The 19,967-nt window shown below is 39.9% G+C and overlaps 1 protein-coding gene across 1 annotated transcript in view; it reads left to right on the forward strand.

Moving 5' to 3' along the window:
• The first annotated feature begins 4,388 nt into the window (after window positions 1-4,388).
• Window positions 4,389-19,967, forward strand: part of Hephl1 (hephaestin like 1) — an 83,900-nt gene continuing 68,321 nt past the window's right edge. The window contains exon 1 of the mRNA XM_042685242.1: window positions 4,389-4,558. Within this exon, the coding sequence (XP_042541176.1) occupies window positions 4,389-4,558 (170 nt within the window). The remainder of the gene's footprint in view (window positions 4,559-19,967) is intronic.

Here is a 19,967-nt window from a genome sequence, read left to right on the forward strand (position 1 = left end):
CCAGGGCATGAGGGAGAGGCAAGGTTGTCTAAGAGCTTGGAGCAAAGACACAAGGGAAAGGTAACATTGTGGAAGCACAGGCGAAGGCAACTCCCAAACCAGGAAGTCAGCAGCCCCCAACTGTTGAGTAGGGTGAGACTGTTAGTAAGATCAAGAGCTCAAAGATTGAGGGCCAGGGGCTTGGAAGTGGAGGATGGGATGGTCTCCAGCTTTGATTGTGTTGTTGTTGTTGTTATTATTATTATTATTGGTGCCAGTCCTTGTGCTTGAATTTGGGGCTGGAGTGCTATCCCTGAGTTTTTTTTCTTTTTGTTTTTTGTTTTTTTTTTTTTTCATTCAAGGTTAGTGCTACCACTTGAGCCATACTCCACTTCTGGGGTTTTTTTTTGGTGGTTAATTGAAGGAAAGAGTCTCATGGACTTTTCTGCACCAGCTAGCTTAGAACTGAGATCCTCAGATCTCATTCTCCTGTGTAGCTAGGACTAGGAGTGACTTCAAGTTGTTTTAACAAAGCTGTGAGGTATCACGTGTAGTACGAAGGCAGTGTGGATGGCTGGTGTGACACTGTTTTTAAAGCATTTCTAGTGTGTTATGGAGAGCAAAGTATAAGCCACTGATCATATAAACAGGGATGAGTGAGCATGTGCCTAGTGCACAAGAAGCATGGCAGGAGGTATGGCTAATGCTGGAGGAGGAGGGAGGGCATGGCGGGCATGGTTAGAACCAAGGAGAGAAAGATCCCAGGAGGATGGGGGCACGAGAAGGTATTTCCTGGGAGTGGAGGGCTAAGACATGAAATGGAGAAATGGAACAGAATGGTATGTTTAGGTGCATGTAAGGTTTTGTAATGATTATCTGGACTGTCAGGGGTGTATGACCTTGGGTCAAGGGACATTTTCCGGATCTTACTCCAGTGGACAGATGCTTAGGAAATCTGAGCTTCTATTTATTTATAAAGAGTCGGTCTCCTGTTTTCCTTACTGGCTGAGCTCTATAGGAAGACTGGCTTTGGAGACTTGTAGAACTACACATTTTACCAGTTGTAGGACAATGAAGAAAAAAATCATCTAATGTTTCTAAACCTCATCTTTCTTACCCGTAGAATAGGGTATGTACCTGACAGGGCTGTTATAATAAGCTAATGTGACAGCATATTTACAAAAGTTGTCACAATTAAAATGGAGTCACTTATGTCAATTGTAAAATAGTAAATAAAGCCATGATGCTATGAATGTCGCATGAATGCCTTGCCTGATAATAGTGTTATCACAAAGGATTCTGCCAGAACCACAGCCTCACATAGTAGTCACTGTAACTTTGTACAAAGAGTATGTCAGCGAGACACCTGCTCACACACCTGTGTGTCCCCCATGTAGGCTGATACCACTCTTCTGTAATTCTTGTAGCCAAGGATTCTTGTTTCAAAACAATTTATGAAATTTTCTTCATTTTTCCTCTAAAGCATCCTCGCAGTAGTAGAACACATGTTAGCCAGGTATTATGGCACTGTAGTCCCAGGAAGACTACAGGTTCTAGGGTAGCTTGGGTTACATAACAAGTTCCAGGATCAGGATAGCCTAGGCTCTTCATAAGACCTTGCCTCAAAACCAAAACCAAAACCAAATAAAACAAAAATAGTGAGTGGGCTGAGGTGTTTATGGCTCACATCTGTAATACTATCTAATCAGGAGGCTGAGATCTGAGGATTGTGGTTTGATGCCAGGCTAGGCAGGAAAAGTCCTCATGAGATTCTTATCTCCAGTTAGCCACACACACACACACACACACACACACACACACACACACACACACACAAGCTAGAAGTGGAGCTGTAGCTTAAGTGGTAGAGTGACAGATTTGAATGAAAGAGCTCAGGGACAGTGTCCAGGCCTCAAATTCAAGCTCCAGTAACAGCACACACACACACACACAAATAGCAAGTGGTAGGCTGCTTAGTTAGCAGGCAGAATGTCTTGTGTTTAGTTCTTGGCACTATTTAAAAAAAAGAGAAAAGAAAAATAAAGACTCATTGCTTCAATTCCAGTTTAACATCACACAGAATCTGTCTATAATGTGTCATAGCATACTTATCCTAAATTTGCAAATCCCTAATAATTTTTTGTTGTTGTTGTTGGTCGTGGGGCTTCAACTCTGGGCCTGGGTGCTGTCCCTCAGCTCTTCAGCTCAAGGCTAGCTCTCTACCACTTGAGCCACAGTGCCACTTCTGGCTTTTTCTGTTTATGTGATGCCACCTGAGTAGCTAGGATTCCAAGTGTGAGCCACCAGCACTCAGCCAATTTCTTTTCTTTTATGGAATTCAGATACCCATCAAGTGGCACAGCATCTTTGTTGTCTTAGTGTGAGTAAGACTTTAAGAAAGATTTCTAGAAATTATTTCATTGTTTTATAGTAAAATCCCTGCCTTTTGCTCCTCTTTTACCAAGCTCTTTGCTACAAACAGGAGGAATGGCTGGGTGCCAGTGGCTCATGCCTGTAATCCTAGCTACTTAGGAGGCTGAGATCTGAGGATCGCAATTCAAAGTCAGCCCAGGCAGGAAAAGCCATGAGACTCGTACCTCCAATTAACCACCCAGAAAACCCAACGTGGGGCTGTGGCTTTCTGTAGAAATTCTGGTAGGATAATGACCACCGCACATGTTTATTTAACACAAATCGATCTGACTTCAGAGGCTAGGAATTTGGCCTATTGACATCCACAACTCACAACACAGCCTCAAAAAAGGGAAGCAATAAAAGAATGAAGAAGTAAAGGAGCAAAAGGCCAGAGGAATTTACTATACAACAATGAAATAATTTCTAGAAATCTTTCTTAAAGTCTTACTCACTCTAAAACAACAAAGGTGCTGTGCCACTTGATGGGCTATAAACAAAATTTATTCAGTCCAAACACTTCTAATTCATAACTCCTTCCCTTTTTTAAGGCTGTGTTGTGGATGTCAATGGGCCAAACTCCTAGCCTCTCAAGTCAGATGTATTTGTGTTCAATAAACATGTGCTGTGGTCATTATCCTACAGGAATTTCCACAGAAAGCCAAATCAAGAAACCAAAGACTGTGAAAAAGTACATTCAGCTTATCTTTTATTGATGTAGAGATTAGTTCAATACCTGTGTCATGGGACATCCATACCTCAACAGAGAAAGAACTTCCATACTTGAAATTGACAGAATGCATGGTCCATGGGAATTGGGGAAGGGAAAGGAAATCAGAAGAATGTTGTTGGAACTTCAAATCAGTCAATACACAGGCTGATAAGGTCTCTTTGAGGGTGTGAGAGAGATGAGCACTTCAGCACCTACTGAGCACTAATTCTGTGCTGGCGGACACTTCGAAGACAGCATCACTGAAAATCGTCTCAATAATCTCTCAATCCTATTTCACAGAGAAAGGCTCAGAGAGATTAAGTGATTCCTCTTGGCATCCATCGCTAGGTAATGGGATGAGGATTCAAACCTGAGTGAGTCTGACCTCAGAGCCCAGGGACTGGCTACTCCCTTTGCACAGTGTTGACTCCGGAGCAGTTCTGATGGGGATCAGATTGGGTCTCTGCCAGGGTTGAACAAGGTCTCACTCAACACTGAGATTCTAGGTCACAGACGAGCACACAGGACAGCATCTTCTTCACCTTGAAATCCAAGGATCTCCTGCTGAAATTGGTTTTCGTGTGTTTGAGGGCTATTCCTCCTTTGTCATTGTCAACTATTCAGGGATGGTGGCCTGGCCAGTCTGAGTTCCTCAAATTTGCTGGGGGTCAGAGGATTGGGGGGGAAATGGTATGATGGTGTGTGAGCTGATGAAGTATTAGTGGAGTTTTACAGTGTTGTTAGGAACTTTATAATGTGACTTGATTGTTTCATGTAGCCTCATAAAACAAGCCAGAGGTGATTACATCACTCCTGCCTTCCTGACAGAGACGAGGGCTTCTTTGGTGCCTGGAGTGTTTCCTGATGCTAAACTCAGGCCAGCCCACTTTGTCAATCGAAATAAAGCTCTGTAATAGGTGTAAAGGAGAAAAGAGGTGAGGGAAAACCATAAGCTCAAGTTGTTCTTGGTAAACGTGATGAGTGACTCATGTCAACGCAGAGTACCAAAACGTTCAGAAACAGGCCTGTTTTGCTTGGGCAGTACATGAATAAGCCAGTTAGACATTTCTTGGATGGCTGGCAAAAATGTTGTCGTCATAGCAACTCTCCCATCAACCTTGCTCTGCTTACACAAGTTGTCAGCTCCTGTCCCAACCCCAAGCTACCTGAGGAGGAGGAGGAGCTGGGCTTTGTCCATTCCTTATTTATAAGTAGCTCTAAGTGAGGGGGAGGGACGGGCAAGGTTGACTCCTGTGCAGGCTGCGTGCCCAGGTTACATCTACAAATGCCTCGGAAGCAGCTGGCTGGCTGCTTCCTTCTCCTCATACTCTTGGCTCTTTCTGGGCTGGCTGGTGCACTTACCAGAACATACTACATTGGGATTGTGGAAGAATACTGGAACTATGTACCTCAGGGGAAGGATGTTATTACTGGGAAGAGTTTTGCAGAAGACAAGTGAGTGAACTTGGAGTTCTTACAGACTCCCAGATTTGGCTTTTTGTTTTTTTTTAAACTCTGCATGGGAAAGGTTGTATTCCTTGGGTGGTTATAATGAGGGTCAGCTGATGGAGACCGAGTAATAATTCCCTGGTGTTGTTATAATGTTGAAGACTTGTAGCATGGGTAGATCTGTAATTTGTAAGAGAAATTCTTAGCTCCATATATCTGTTGAGTCGTCTGTTAATTTTATGAAGAGATGTAGACACAATTTGGTCTTTTGAAAAAATAGCTGTTATATGAAAGAATAATTTTCACAGTAACTTCTAGGAGGTTCTGGTCCCCGTTTTTTAAAAAATATATTCTTCATTACCATTATAAAGGTGATGTTCAGAGAGGTTGCAGTTTCATAAGTCACGTATCAGCTTTTTTTAACTGTAAAATTGGGGTGAAAACTTGAGAACACTGTTAAAACAGTGTTTTCTTAGTTGTATTTTTAGAATAAAACATTATAGTTGGAGATCATTCTGCTGTTATGTTTTGGATTTTTTTGTAATACTTAAAACTGAGGGACATAACAATAGATCTAGTTTGTATTTGAAGAGTTTCTCGAGTCTACTTACAAATGGCTCTTCCTGTGGTAGAAAGCTTATTCTAGTCTTCATTCATTCATTCCTAGGGAAATGTTCTGCTCACAGCCCATGGCATAGTTGGGTGAAGTGGTACTAGAGTATCAGATACTATTGAATTTTAATTGTTTTTCAGGAAATGGTCCTTGCTTCTTTCCCCCAGCCTGGGTCTAGGGTCTTAAATATTTTAGGGTATTTCTCTCAACTCACCTCTGGCTCTAGAAGCTGTCATTTGGATTTTACCTTGGTAGTTCTCAGGATCTCTTCTGAGTTGATTTACCAACCAATGTTGAGTCAATGAATGCATGCTTCTTTCTTGATAGACAGGCCCATTGCATTCAGCATCCACATTCTATTTCCTAAAAGATGAGGCTCGTTGGTAAAACTCAGGCATTCCTGAGTTACTGCACAGGGTCTGCCAATAGGTCTTGAAGAACCAGCTCCTCCTGGAGGAGAGACCTAAGAGCTAGTTTGTTTGGTGACACTGCTTCATTTCTAGCAACAGAGGTAGCATAGACAAGTGTTATTAAGTAAAGAACCATGGTGTTTCTACCAACCAGCCTTCCAAGGAAAACCTTTCCTGAGGCTTTATACTGAGGAATTTATTGTCTATAGGATTTTGCTAAAGAAAACCCTGAATTTCTTTTAATTTTCCCTCTGCTAGACAGAGGATGGTGCTGGTTTTAATGTGGCAAATGGATATTAGTTAACAATATCCTAATGTTACTGGGTATCACTACTATTTACTCTCTTGGAGAGGGTTACTAGGAAGTGGTTAGTGTGAGCAACTATGAGATGTTCAAATGTTCAAGATGTGTACATGGAGCACATTGAATATAGTCAAAATTGATATTGAGTTGCCTTTCTACACAGTTGAGTAAAACCCAGAGAAATTCAATCCCCCCCAATATCTATATTAGCATATCAGTATGTAGACATTTGTTCTGACCCAAACATTCCACAGGGGACTTACAATTCACCACTGTCTACAGATGCTACTGCTTCCATTTTACAAACCAGGAACAAAGGCTGATTAAAGAGTTGCCTGCCTTTACTGCATAAATAAAAAAAAAAACCTGTCTCTGGGCCAGAGTGCCTCATTCTTCCTTGATACACAACCTAATTCTTGGCGAACATGATCCTTTCCTACTAAATTAAACTTTGGAGAAAGCCAGGAATTTCAAAAGAACTTTCTAGAATGCTGTAATTCTTATCAAAGGTACATTTAGTCTTACTTGCCAAACTTCTGAGAGATGCTGAAAAATAATCACTAATAATTTGTGACCAAATTGGCAATGTAGGTCTAATCATATATATACATATATAAGTGTACATATAAATATATATATTATATGACAATCATATATATCTAATAATATATTATGATATATATCATACACATATACATATGTATATTTATATTAGATGTATATTAGATATATGTTAGATATTAGACATGTACTTCTACATTTATATATGTAGATGTACAAAGGAGTTTCAATTCAACATGTCAGTTTGTGAGTACGATGTATCTCCAGCAGCATTACACCTTTTGGCATTCTCCTCTATCTTTCCCAAGATACCCCAATATACCTTAAATACTCAAACAGTGTTTTCAGAAAACTAGAAGTGAAGAGCTTCCTCTTGATAATTTTTTGTTTTTGAACAGTTGTGGGGCTTGAATTCTGTCCCTGGGAGCTGTCCCTGAGCTCTTCAGCTCAAGTTGAACAATACCACTTGAGCCACAGCACCACTTCTGGTTTTCTGGTAATTAATTGGAGATAAGAGTCTCATGGACTTTCCTGCCCAGGCTGGCTTTGAACTATGATCCTCAGATTTCAGCCTCCTGAGTAGCTAGGATTACAGGCATGAGCCACTGGTGCCTGGCTCCTCTTGATAATTTTATCTAGAAGAGAGTGAGTGCTTCAAAGGAAGTGTAATATAATGTTGGGAAATTCTTACATTGATCAAGGCAGTTAGCATGATGCAAACAGGTTCTTTGACATTAACTTAGATGAAATGGTTCTCTATGAGTGGATCCCTTGGTCTTGACGACATGATAAGATGTCACACCTAGAATTTCAGACTCCTAGCTATTTCCCTCTGGTGTACAGAGGTAGGGTGCTTCTGTAGGACTGGCTGCTGCTGCCCCTTGAAAGGAAAGCTCAGGTAAGCTTACATTGCATATTGGAAAATTCTAGTGGCTGTGCTAGGTTGTGGTAAACCCTTTGATATTTGGGTAGGTATGGCTATGATAGGCTGCTGGCCTTGCTTGTAGGCTACAGAATATCTGCCACAGGTACACAAGGAGATGCCATAATGGAGAGACAGATACAGAGCTAGATACGTATATTCTGCATTGTGCCATTTCCCTAGAAGCAGGAAGGAGCCATTCACAATGGTTTAGTCATGCCTCAGCTTCCTGCAAGATGAATTACTGTATTCTGATGAATGCCAGGTGCTTTGTATTTCACTCTGAGTGGAAAGATCTTGAAACAGGAATCCAGAGACTTGGCTTCTAGTTCTTAGTCTACCTCAACATGCTTTGTGATATTGCACAGGTCCCCATTCTCTCTCTCTGAATATCACTCTTCTTAATTTCCTTAATTCAACAGAGTTATAATCCCTAAAGTCATGAGAAGTATATTTTCAAAACATCAATACAATATTTGAAACCAAATTAAAAAACAACTTTACCTGATTTCTTTAAAAAATCTAGAAAGATTTTATAAATGGGGAATACAAAAAGAGAAATGGTTTGCATATGTCCAATATTAGGGAGTGAAGCTAGAGAGAGCCTAGGAATAATAGTGGGGAGACGGCAGTTTTTAACTTTAACCATACTCTTCATTCTATTCTTTAAGAACTAGCTCCACTTTGTGCTTAGAATTTTCTACACAACTCTGACTTGTTCTTGTCATTTCCCTTCTAGATTGAAGTCTCTTCGTGAACTTGGTGTAATAATTTTCTTCTGTCTTTATTACTCTCTAGTTGTTTGAAGAATACCAGCCACCTTCCACCTTTACAGCTTGGGTAGAAGCACCATAATGGCAGTTGAGGGGCCCAGATGTACTTGACCCCCTCCCCCATACACATAGACTCTTATTAGTGAACTATCCCACAGACTATAGAACAACAGGCAGGCATTCAGAATTATCAAAGCAAAAATAAGTCACTTCATTAATTGTTCTGGTTGCTTTATTTTTGAAGAAGAGGAATGGATATACACTAGAAGAAAAAGAAGGTGAATGCCAAACTAAAATTTGGCAAACAAAGACCCTAGTAAATTCTGATGACAGAAATGAGATGGGAAATAACTGAAACCATTTGATCAAGACTCTAGCAACCAGATGGTACAATCTGACTTTCCAACTTGATATCTTTCTTTGGTCTTAGTATTCGAAACTATAACTCAGATTGTACTCACCACTATTTTCTTGGAATATTTTTTATTTCAGAGTTACATTCTATTTAGAAATAGTTTCTCCAGCTAAAATACTCCTCTTCCTCCCTTCCCCTCCTCTTCCTTCTCTTCACTGGCTTAATTGGGGATACCAGGCTTCTTTGATTTGCCTGAGAATGGTGTCAGCATTTTGATCCATTCATGCCAGTCCAGCTCAGGCTCATAAAGTACTTAATTAAGGTGTGGCCACTTCAGTGGCAAAGCCTGATCTTTAATGGGACCTGAGTGGGGTCACTTTAGTTAAAGCCATACAGGCAGGCTTCTTTTCAGTAAATGTAGGTCTCTCTCTCTCTCTCTCTCTCTCTCTCTCTCTCTCTCTCTCTCTCTTTCTCTCTCTCTCTTCCCCCTCTCTTATGATCAGAACTACCTTTGGACATGAGTGGGAATGACCATTGACAGAACTCCAAGTCTGTAGGACCTGTGAGAGTGGGTCTACCTAACCATATCTCTGCATCAGTCTAGTTAATGGGAAGGAGATGCTACAGTAGATATGAGAAAGGGACCCATATGTTCCTTTAAAAGAAAGGCCAATTGAAGGGAAGTAATTGGGTGAAAGAAGCTTTTATAAAAATATTTCCCTTTGAAAATAAGAGAAAGGTATAATTTCATTAGTAATTGTCTTAGACAAATGATGACATCCAAATCTCAACTTGGTCTTACCAGTATTAAAAATGTATGTGACCCTGTTGCCACACGGATCTCTTGAAACTGCTGTTATACCTTGTATCAGTAAGTGGTGCCTTGAGTTGCAAGAAGTGATTAAGATACAACAGCAGAAAAAGTTAGGATTTTGTATTTGTTTGAAAAGAAATCCAGAGGTTCCTGGGCTAGGCTGGTGGAGAGTTGTTATGATAGAGACTTAGGAGCTTTCTTGTATTTCTGACCCAGTCATGGTTTACATCACAAAGTGGCTTCTGAAGCTCCAGCCATTATCTTTGTATTCCAGAAAAGAAGAGTAGAGGGGAAAAGGTTGAAAGAGCATAGTTCCAGGTGCATCAGTCCTGTAAAGACCTCTCATGGAGGGGCTGGAAAGTTGGCTCAGTGGTAGAGTGTTTGTCTTGCATGCATGAGGCCCTGGGTTCAATTCCTCAGCACCACATAAGCAGAAAAAGCTGGAAGTGGCACTGTGGCTCAAGTGGAAGAGCGCTAGCCTTGAGCTGAAGAGCTGAGGGACAGCACCCAGGACCAGAGTTCAGCTCCCACAACCGACCAAAAAAAAAAAAAAGACCTCTCATGGAAACTTCCCCCAACTTTACTCAGCCCACATCTCTTTTAATAGTCACAGATGTAAGGGAGACTCTAAAATACAGCCTATTTTCAGAACATGATCCTAACAAAAATGAGATTCAATTTTGTAACTAAGAAAGAAGAGCATGAATATGGCAAGGCAGCTGACAGTCCTCACTCCCTCTTCTTCCTGTTTTCCTTTGCTTTTTCATAGTCCTTTTCTTTTCCCACTCCATGAAGAAAGGCCCCAAGGCCCAGTGGGTAGGATCTGGAGCACTGACAGACAATATAATAGTTTAGTGTCCCTGAGTGCCTGCTGTGCTTCAAGCAAGGTTCTGAAAACTTAACATGTCATGTGGAGGGGATGACTGATCTCCTCTACCTGGCCAAGGACCCAGAAAGTGTAAGGAGGTAGTCTCAGCTAAGTGTAGCTAGCGATGGTCCAACAGAAGTACCAAGCAGTCCAGCTTGCTGGTGAAGCAGGAGACTCTGGCACAATCAACAAATTTAGAATTCTTGATCTACTTATTAGTCATGTAATTGAAGTTCTCTGTGCTTCTATTTTCTTATTGGGAAAATAGTGATCATGATACTTGCCTCTCGGGCATATTAGTTTCCTATGGCTGCTGTAACAAATGACAACAAAGTAGGCAGCTTTAAACAATAGCAGTTTGCTTGTCCTTAGTTTTGGAGGCCACAAGATATTGGCAGGGCCATACTCATTGAAGCCACTAAGAGAGTCCTTAGAGTTTCCAATGGCTCCTAGCATTCCTAGGCCTGTGGCTGCATCACTCCGGCTTCAGCCTCCATGTTCATTAAAAATAGTCGCTTTCTAATGTCAGTGGATTTTGAGCATCAGGAGCTTTGTTGGAAAGAGACCTTGAGCAGTCGCTTTCTTCTTTTAACTAAGAGAGCTTCACCAGAAATCCTCGTAAGTGCCATTGATGGAGTTCTATGTGTCAGGGACTGTGCATGGGGTTTTGAATTCATGTAACTCTCATGATGGCTCTATCATGATCAGTGGCTTACAACTCAGAAGTCTGGAGTTCTGGGAGGTTACATCACTTTCCCAAATGGGAAAGTTGAGATTCAAGCAAATTCTACTTCTTCTTCACTATATGGAAGAATTTTTAACATAAATTGCATATATTTCTAGTGGCTTCTATGGAAATGAAATCCAAAAATGAAGGATCAAAAATCTATTTGGGTCTAGGGAGATCCGGATGAAAGAATTTTACAGAAGCAATTAATACCCAACTAACTAAGGAAGGTGTAGCTCTGAGTTCCAATGTGCTATTTCTATCCTTTTGGCCAAGTGGCATTTGTCCCAATCAGACACTATTTTCTCTGTGAAAAAAAAGTTCCTTCTCAAGCTCAGACAATGTTCTGTCTTCTTCTACATGTCTGCTCAAACAACACCTTCTGCTGACATTACTTTGCAGCTCATCTTTATCATGCTACCAGACATTCAGGCTCTAAGCTGCATAATTACCACCTAACATATGAAGCCTTGTCCTAGTATTTATTCTTCAATGCATATGATTTGATCTCTCAACCAGATTGTAAAACAGTAAAGATTGAGATTTAAATATCTTGGTTCCAGTTTCCAGTTTCATATTCCATACACAGTAGATGCTCAATAATTGATCCAGGCTGAACGCTGAAGAAAAATCCTAGTAAAATACCCAGCTTAAAGACTGAGGTAAAAAAAAAAAAAAGACTGAGGTACTGGTGAGGTAGGTACACACACCCAATAAACAATTAGCTCCTCTGAGTCTGACCAGGAAGTCTCCATCTTATGGCAGACTCTTTCTGATTATGGTTAATCTCACCTGCTTTTGGAAGATACTCCTACCATGTTATTGAAAATCTAGAGTTCCCCATGTCAGGTTATGCTACTCACCCCTGTGTGCTAAATTAAGAGGCATGGTGAAGGGTAGAGAAAGATTATTTATGAAGCAGCCATGAGAACATAGCACTTCAGAGCATCTTCAGCCATCTTTGGCTGTCTTCAAGGGTAACAACAGTTGCCTTATGTTATGTAGGGAGAATTAAGGTGGGAACTGAGAAAGTATTCATAACTGAAACAATCTCAAATCATAGGTGTGTTCAGAGATGGTCAGAGGTAGTGTGAGGTACTCTGATGCTCTATTGTCTCAGGATGGCTTGAATGGGATCTTGTTAGACTAAGAGTCATTGTCTCCTAGCAGGTAGCCTGCTGCTTCTTGGCTTCCAAGCTGGTGGCTAAATGACTGCGGAAGAGAATGGCTCAGGAAAAGAGATAGGGATATAAAACAGAGGAATCGGGAATGCCTACCCCTTATCCAGTTTTATGGGACCAAATAAGGAGTCAAGGTTTCTCAGTAAAGGGCAGCTTTTTTATTTTATTTTGGTGAGGGTCCTAGGTTTGAGTTCAGAGCCTGGGTGCTGTCCCTGAGCTATTTTTGTTCATGGATAGCATGTTACCACTTGAGCCACAGCTTCACTTCTGGCTATTTGGTGATTCATTGGAGATAAGAGTCTCACAGACTTTTCTGTCCCCATGGCTTTGAATCTCTATCCTCAGATTTCAGCCTCCTGAATTGCTAAATTTACAGGCATGAGTCACCAGTGCCTGGCAAAAAAGCAACTTTAAAGCAACTTTTAAGCATTTCTTACAGTATAGCCTTTTGACCTCAGCATGTGAGAGTCTAAATTTCTTCCCTGTCTTTAAGGCAGTTGCTAATGTGAAACCTCCCAATTCAGATTTCTTCACCACAGGGCATAGACACATCTCCACATTGAATGAAAATATTGCAGTGTAGGTTGGGATGTTCTTATGGGGGTTATGATTACTTTGTTCCTTACAACAGTTGTACAAGTAGCTTTACTATATTCTGATTTGTAATCTTTTGGATTAATGCCCAAGAGTGGTATAGACAGATCTTAGGGTAGCTCTATGTAGATTTTTGAGGAATCTCTAAACTGCTTCCTACAGTAGCTGTACTACCTTATATTCCACCAGCAGTGGATTGTGGTTCCTTTTCCCCCACATCTGCATCAGCATCTGTTGTTTGTACTCTTGAGGATGACCATTCTAACTGGAGTGAGATAGAAACACAATATTATTTGATTTGCATTTCCTTTATGGTCAGAGATGCTGAGCATTTTTATTATGTATCCATTGGACACTTTTATTTCTTTTTCCAAGAAGTCTCTATTTATCTTATTTGCCCATTTATTAATTGGGTTGTTAATTATTTGAGGTTTAGTCTTTTGAGCTCTTTCTGGATACTATGCCATTGCCTGATGAGCTGGCAAATATCTTCTGTCATTATGTAGGCTGTCTTTTTATCTTGTTGACTGTATCCCTTGTTATGTAGAAACTTTTTAGTTTGAGGCAATCTGATTTGTCAATTATTTCTTTATTTGCTGAACCTCTGGAACTTTATTCAGAAAGCTCTTGCCTGTGCTGAAAAGTTTTAACCTTTCTCCTTCTCCTTCCTATAGTAGATTTATGTTTTCAGGTCTTACATTGAAGTCTTTGATCCATGTTTGAATTGATAAATACAGGATGACAATAGGATAAGTTTCAGTTTTCTACATGTGGATATCTAGTTTCTCCAACACATTTGTGGAAGATGTCTTTCTTCTATCTTATGTTTTTTAGCTTCCTTATAAAATATTAGATAGCTGTAGGTCAGTGGGCTTATTTCTGGGTCATATATTCTGTTACATTGGTCCTCAGGCCTGTTTTTGTGCGTATTACAAGCTGTTTTCAATATAATAGATCTGTAGTAAAGTTTGAAGCCTGGAATTATTACACCTCCAGCATTACATTTTTTTTTTTTTTTGCTCAGGATTGCTAATCCCTTTTGGGGTCAACTAGTGTCAGTTTAGTAAATAAGACTGATGAATGCCCAGCAATGTGCAAAACAAGTCAACATGTAATTCAGTGCTAAAATATGCAACATATATATATATATATATATATATATATATATATATATATACACACACACACACACACAAATGCTGTGGGAAACATTGCAACATATATATATATATATATATATATATATACACTAAATAGATAGATAGATAGATAGATAGATAGATAGATAGATAGATAGATAGATACAAATGCTGGGGGAAACCAGTGAACATTTTCTGTCCCTCCAATGTTCCATGTTGTCTCTTTTTAAATTGTTTGCATGGCTTTCCAGAAAGGTGATAGGAACATTTTGGGTATTGATGATAGGGAGAGTAATGAGGTCCTGCCCTGTGATTCCCAGTACACATCCTCCTTAGAATAGGCATATCCTGGCACTTCTGTGAGGGTCCTGAACCTCTGGGATTCTAGCGGGATAGAGAAGTTTCTGGCAGGAATTAGGCCAGATTAAAAACAGCAGAATGCACATGAGAGTATGAGTATGAATGTGGAAGTTTCAGTATGCATTTGCGTATATGGGTGTGTGTGTGCACATGTACATGTTATGTGCGTGTCTGCTGGGATAGTAAGGTAGAGAAGTGTAAGGACTTCTTTCAGAGCTGGCTGCAGTGAACTATGAGTAATTTCATTATATCTTTTACTCATCAGGGGTCAGGAGTACCAGCAATGGAATCAAATCCTTGCTCTGCTTCTACCTCACTTAGTGACCCAGTGTCAGCTCTAAAGCCAGGTAGCTCTGCCTACTCTGGCTGGTGCTAATTAGGCAGCTTGTGGAAGACTTGTATCTTTCTCTGCTTCTTCCTTGTCCTTTTGATCAGCCTGTTCAGTCAGAAGTTATAGTCACTTCATTGTTAGTTTAAATGTGTTAATTTTTCTTACACAAAAGAGATCTAATTTCAGTAAGGCTTTTTAGCAAAACAGTGGCTCAGTATTTCTGAATCAAGGTCATGTATGGATATGCCTCCTGGGGGTGGGTCATCTGTCATGAACTACTTTCATAAACAAATCTATACTAACACTTTTTGTAGTAAAATGACAGTTTTCACTAATATCTGCTCTACAAAATTTAATAGAAATCTTCATTTCACTGTCCAAAGCACTAATTGAAACTTTCCAACATTAAGTGATTTGTTTTCCCCAATTAAATTAAATTAGATTAAATGTTACCTTAGGCTTTAGCATATAGATCTATCTCATCCTCCACTTCAAATTGAATGTTTTAAATCTCTGTGCAAACTAATTTGCCTATTTTCATATCCATTAGCTACTTTTCTTCAATTTTAGGGAGTTTATTGTATTTACAAAAAACTATTTAGCAATTCTTTAGACATACAGGGTGATTTTCGTATAAATGAAACAAATTAATAAATTGTGTTCTTCTCAATTAAAAAAACACAAGAGAGATCTAAAGGTTGACAGTCATCAGGGTTCTAGGCTCTTTTTGGTGTTCAGCTTTACTACTCCTATGATGTGATCCTCTTCTTCATTATTTCAGAGTGGCTTCTGAAGCTTCAGCCATCACATCTTCCTTTCTGTTATGAATAAAAGGCAATAGCAAATGGCCAAACAGTCACTGCCAACTATATATGGAGAAGTGACACTGAGTGACTTCTGTTTACATTTAGTTATATATGATTACGTAAAGCCACAGTGAGGCTGGTGAATGCAACAGCTTCTACTATTATACCCCAGGATCTAGACCTTTTATCCTCCTTATCACTTTTGGCTCAACCAAAAGCACCTTGAATGTGCACAATGTACCCTGGAACTTAGTGCCAGTGTCTGAATGGGGTCTTAGCAAACCAGAGGCTGAGTGGTGATTCTTGGAGGTCCTGCCCCTGTCAGAGAAGAAGAGCTGGCTCCCTCTACGTACTTTGTGATGCCAACATTGTCTTCAGGGGGTTAAAATGTATGCAAGAGTATGTTAGTGCCTCAGTGGTAAAACAGTCTGAGCCTAAATAAAATGTGAGCTTATTGTTACTATGTGAGTCCATGGGTACAGAGTAAATACCTCCATAGTAGAATGAAGATGAGTCCTCTCAAAGCTGCTCTTTTTCTTACTTCCCTGGCTACCTCCCAGATGTTTTCTCTGCATTTACAGATATGAATATTGTTCAAAACCACACAAGTAGAGGGCTGAATCTGATCAAGGTACATTGTATGTTAATGGATATATCAAAATTAAATGCCCCTGTAAAAATAATTGATATTAATAGAATGTTGAAAAATAGCTGATAAAAGTTTGTATGGACCAGCTTAAATTGCTTATTATCATTAAGTAGTTGTACAAAGGAGGTGCCATTTAACAAAGCAGTTTATGAATACAGTGCATCTTGATCAATGTCACCCCTTCAACATTCTCACCCCCCCTTAACCCACTCCTTTCCTTACTTTAATTTTGTAGTATATACAATGAACTCTTAACTGCATTCTCTTTCCCTTTCATTTGTCAAACCCTTTCCCCTTGACCCAGCCTCCCTTCTTGCATGTACACAATGGAATTCTAGTCATCCATTAAAAAGAATATGGTACCATTTGTAAGGAAATAAAAGTCTTGGGAAAAATTATATTAAGTGAAGTAAGCCAGACCAAAAAAAAAAAAAAACCACAAAGGTTGAATGGTTTACCTTATTTGTGGTAGGTAGAATGTACTTATAAATCTATAAGCAAGCATGTTGGATGGTATGCAAGTGGTTACAAGTGTTAGCTTTTTTATTAGTGCCGATACAGCATGAATATACATCATGTACCAATTGAAAAACATTTCTGTCTTTCAGATGTTTACTGTTACTGTTCTCTGCAATTTTAAGTAGGATTCCAATCATGTTGAACTCCTTATGCAGATTGGAAGTTGAACCGGGAAGCTGGGAGAGGGGAGAGCTTTGCTGACTCTGGGAGATTTTGCCTGGTGATTCTTGGGGTGCACATCTTTTGCTGGCCAAGTACACCCTGGCTCTTCCATGAGGGATCTGAACCCATGTTGTTCTCTGCTGACCTGGTAACTTCCCCTACTGACTTCAAATCAAGCATTAGGCAGGGCTGCCACATCTGAGTGCCCCTGGGTAGGTTAAAAATCTGGTGCCTGGGCAGATAAATAGTGCAGGGCTCATTCAATTGATATTTGCAAAAATACCTGTTCAATTCTTAACAATGACACTGAGGGTTGAAGAGAGAAGATGAATGACCTGCCAGTTAGCAGCTCTCAATTACCCTTTGGCTGCTGCAAAAAGAGCTCACCCTAGAGTCCACTGGTCTAATCCCCTTGGGGTAGATTCTGGTGACCACTTGCTTTACTAGATCTCGGGACCTTCCTTACTCATGTGTCACACCCCAACTCAATTACTTAACCAAAGCCTTCTCTCCAACCTCTCATACGGTACTCACTCTGGAGAAGTTCTTAAAGTTGCAATTCTCTCAACCTTCACAGTCATTTCTAGTGAATTTGCTGACTTCTTGCCTCCTGCCCCCTCCCTGTGGTGCTTCTAGCTCAGAGGTAAGATCCAGCCATTTAACACCTTAATCTGGCTCAGTTGAGTATTCTTGTAGTTTTTTGAGCTTCTGAGACCAAGAATACATTTGTCACTAGTGAGTTTGTCCTTATACATGATCATATTAGGGGGTCTGAAAACAAGCTGAATCTGGCTGGTTAGAAAGAGGGAGCTGGTCATGAGAATTGAATGTTCAATCTCATGCCTAGGTTCGTTCAGATGGCTCAAGACCAACTGGGTACGTCAGGGATCTGATGACAGCTCTTTGATCTCTGCAACTGAGTGGGGCAGGAACCAGCAGAGGCCATGTGGACCCGTCTTTCAACAAGGGTTGCATCCCATCAGATGATGACTGAGAAGCCAGTCAAAGCTCTTCCCATTAAGACAGTGAAGTTACATTATTATTCCAAAATTGTGGTTCTTTATGAAGAGAATGTTAATTTGGGGAAGCCTGCAATTGTTTGTTTTTGTTTATTTTTACTAAAAGAATTAAAGAAATGAATTAAAAGATTAAAAAAAAGAAAGAGGGAGCTGGTTAGAGACAGGAAAGAATGGCCTTTTAGCTTGATTTTAAAATCTTGCTATGCTCTGTTTAAGTGCTTTCCTTTTTAATTTCACTACTTTGTAAGCCCTAGTTTATAAATTACAAAGGATTTACATCAAGGTGGTTGTAAACTCTACGTGTCAGCAAGTTCTTGGAAAGAAGCCAATAGTTTTTGGAAGGTATAACTAGCAAAGGTAGATTTATGAGCAAAGATGACTTATGAGAAACTTCTTTGTGTGTTTCATTCTGAGACATATCCACTGGTTCATTTCTCTTTTTTTAACCACAAAATTAAGAAAAGTAAGAGATGAGGAAGGTCAAAGGGGGATGAGAATATTGAAGGAAGCAACCCTGATCAAGATATATTGTATTCATAAGCTGCTTTGTTATGTGGCACCTCCTTTGTACAACTACTTAAATATATTTTTAAATTTAAAATGAAAAAGAAAATTCCAAATCATATGCAAACTCCTATCATCATTCACTGGTTCTTTTCTGATGGCTATGAAGTATATCCTGGAGCCAGGAGCCATTGGATAATGATCAGTGATGTGCTGATCCATTATCCATTATCATTAGATAATGCCTGGTGTAGTTTGGTTACAAGAGGGACTTAGTAAATGAACGTGAGTAGATTATTTTTTAGTTGTTACCACTATGAAAAAATAGCCCAGTGTGTGTGTTCTTCCAGTAGTGAGGTATATCAGCTGTAGAGAGGGTCACACCTAAAGACCTTGACCACCATATTGCCAAGAGCACCGTGGCCATCCACACAGAGTATGAAGAGCAACTACCATCATGTGTGCCTCAAGCCCCATTGCTACTATAGACAACTGGTGTGGATTATATCATTCTTCCATCTGACTGATCTCAACTCTGACCCCTTTACTAAGCAATCACTACCGATGATCTGATTTAGGGCATAAGATAAAACATGTTTGTTACTATGGGTCTAGACAATATTCAAGCAAGGCAACACAGGTTTTACTGCAATAAAGTCTGCAAAACTATCCAGCTTTAGCTTGTCAGTCTGGGAGAAAAACTCATTCTTTTGTTTTAGACTACAAAACCATTTAGCACCAACTCTCTTTCAGAGATAATTTGCATGAGGATAGTAGGCAATAAGAAACGAGGCTAGGCATTAGCGAGAAGAAAAATATTTGAAGAAGCTTTATGTTCAATAAACTCACAAACTAGAGATGTATGTATCTTACCTTAAAGCATAACTTGTAAAGTACTGTTTCAAATGTATGTGAAGCATGTATGCATGTGGTGTAGTGAGAAGGAAAGAAGAGAGAGTTTCAACTGATGAGGAAGAGTTCTTAGAAGGTAGAGAATCAAAAAGATATTGAGACACGAGAAAAAGAATGTATGGAAGTGTTAGAATGCTAAAAGCATGTGTTTCAAGAACAGAAAAAAAGATGAAGACCTAGAAATGGGGGCAAAGAGAAAGAAAATGAGGCCAGAAATGAAGCTGGGACAGGTTTCTTCAGAGGACCTCTACTATTTTGGTTGATCCTCTGGATTCTTCTCCCACCTTAATTCAGGTGTTCTTGTTTCCATCTGCCTAAGTGATTCTTCTGGAATCTGGGAGGATTCTCATCTCCTGTTCCATTGCAGGATGGACTCTTAGCTCCTTGACATGGTGACCTCTTCCATGTCCTGGGATGCCTGATAGGTGGACAAAGCCATCCTTCATAACTGGGACTGCCGAGGACTGTGCAGTAGGAAGTTCTGAGGCTTGTTTCTGACTCATGGGCACACTTAACATTTGACAGTCTCTTCTAGTAAATGAAGATGAGGCCCCTAAAATATCTTTGACTTTGTATCTATGGTGCTCTCCCCAATCTTAATGAAGATTATGTATTTGTTAATACTGAGGATATCAGACTTGCTGTGGCAATAAAGGCTAGGGCAATGATTAGATTTGATAGGACAGGAATTGAGAATATGACATTGAATAAGGGCGATGAGGAGATTTACCAAATTGGCTTTAAAAAAGATCAAAATTAGGTATGGCTGATGTTGCATGGGTAATGGAGAATGTGAGGTTTAGTTGAGTTCAGATAGCAAGGAATAAAAACCACCAAATCAAACATGAAATTAAATGAAGTCTTGGTCAGGTGCATGGGTGTAATGACTCAG

The sequence above is a fragment of the Dipodomys spectabilis genome, unplaced genomic scaffold, assembly GCF_019054845.1.
Source record: "Dipodomys spectabilis isolate Male_0828 unplaced genomic scaffold, ASM1905484v1 ptg000094l, whole genome shotgun sequence".
Taxonomy (NCBI): Eukaryota; Metazoa; Chordata; class Mammalia; order Rodentia; family Heteromyidae; genus Dipodomys; species Dipodomys spectabilis.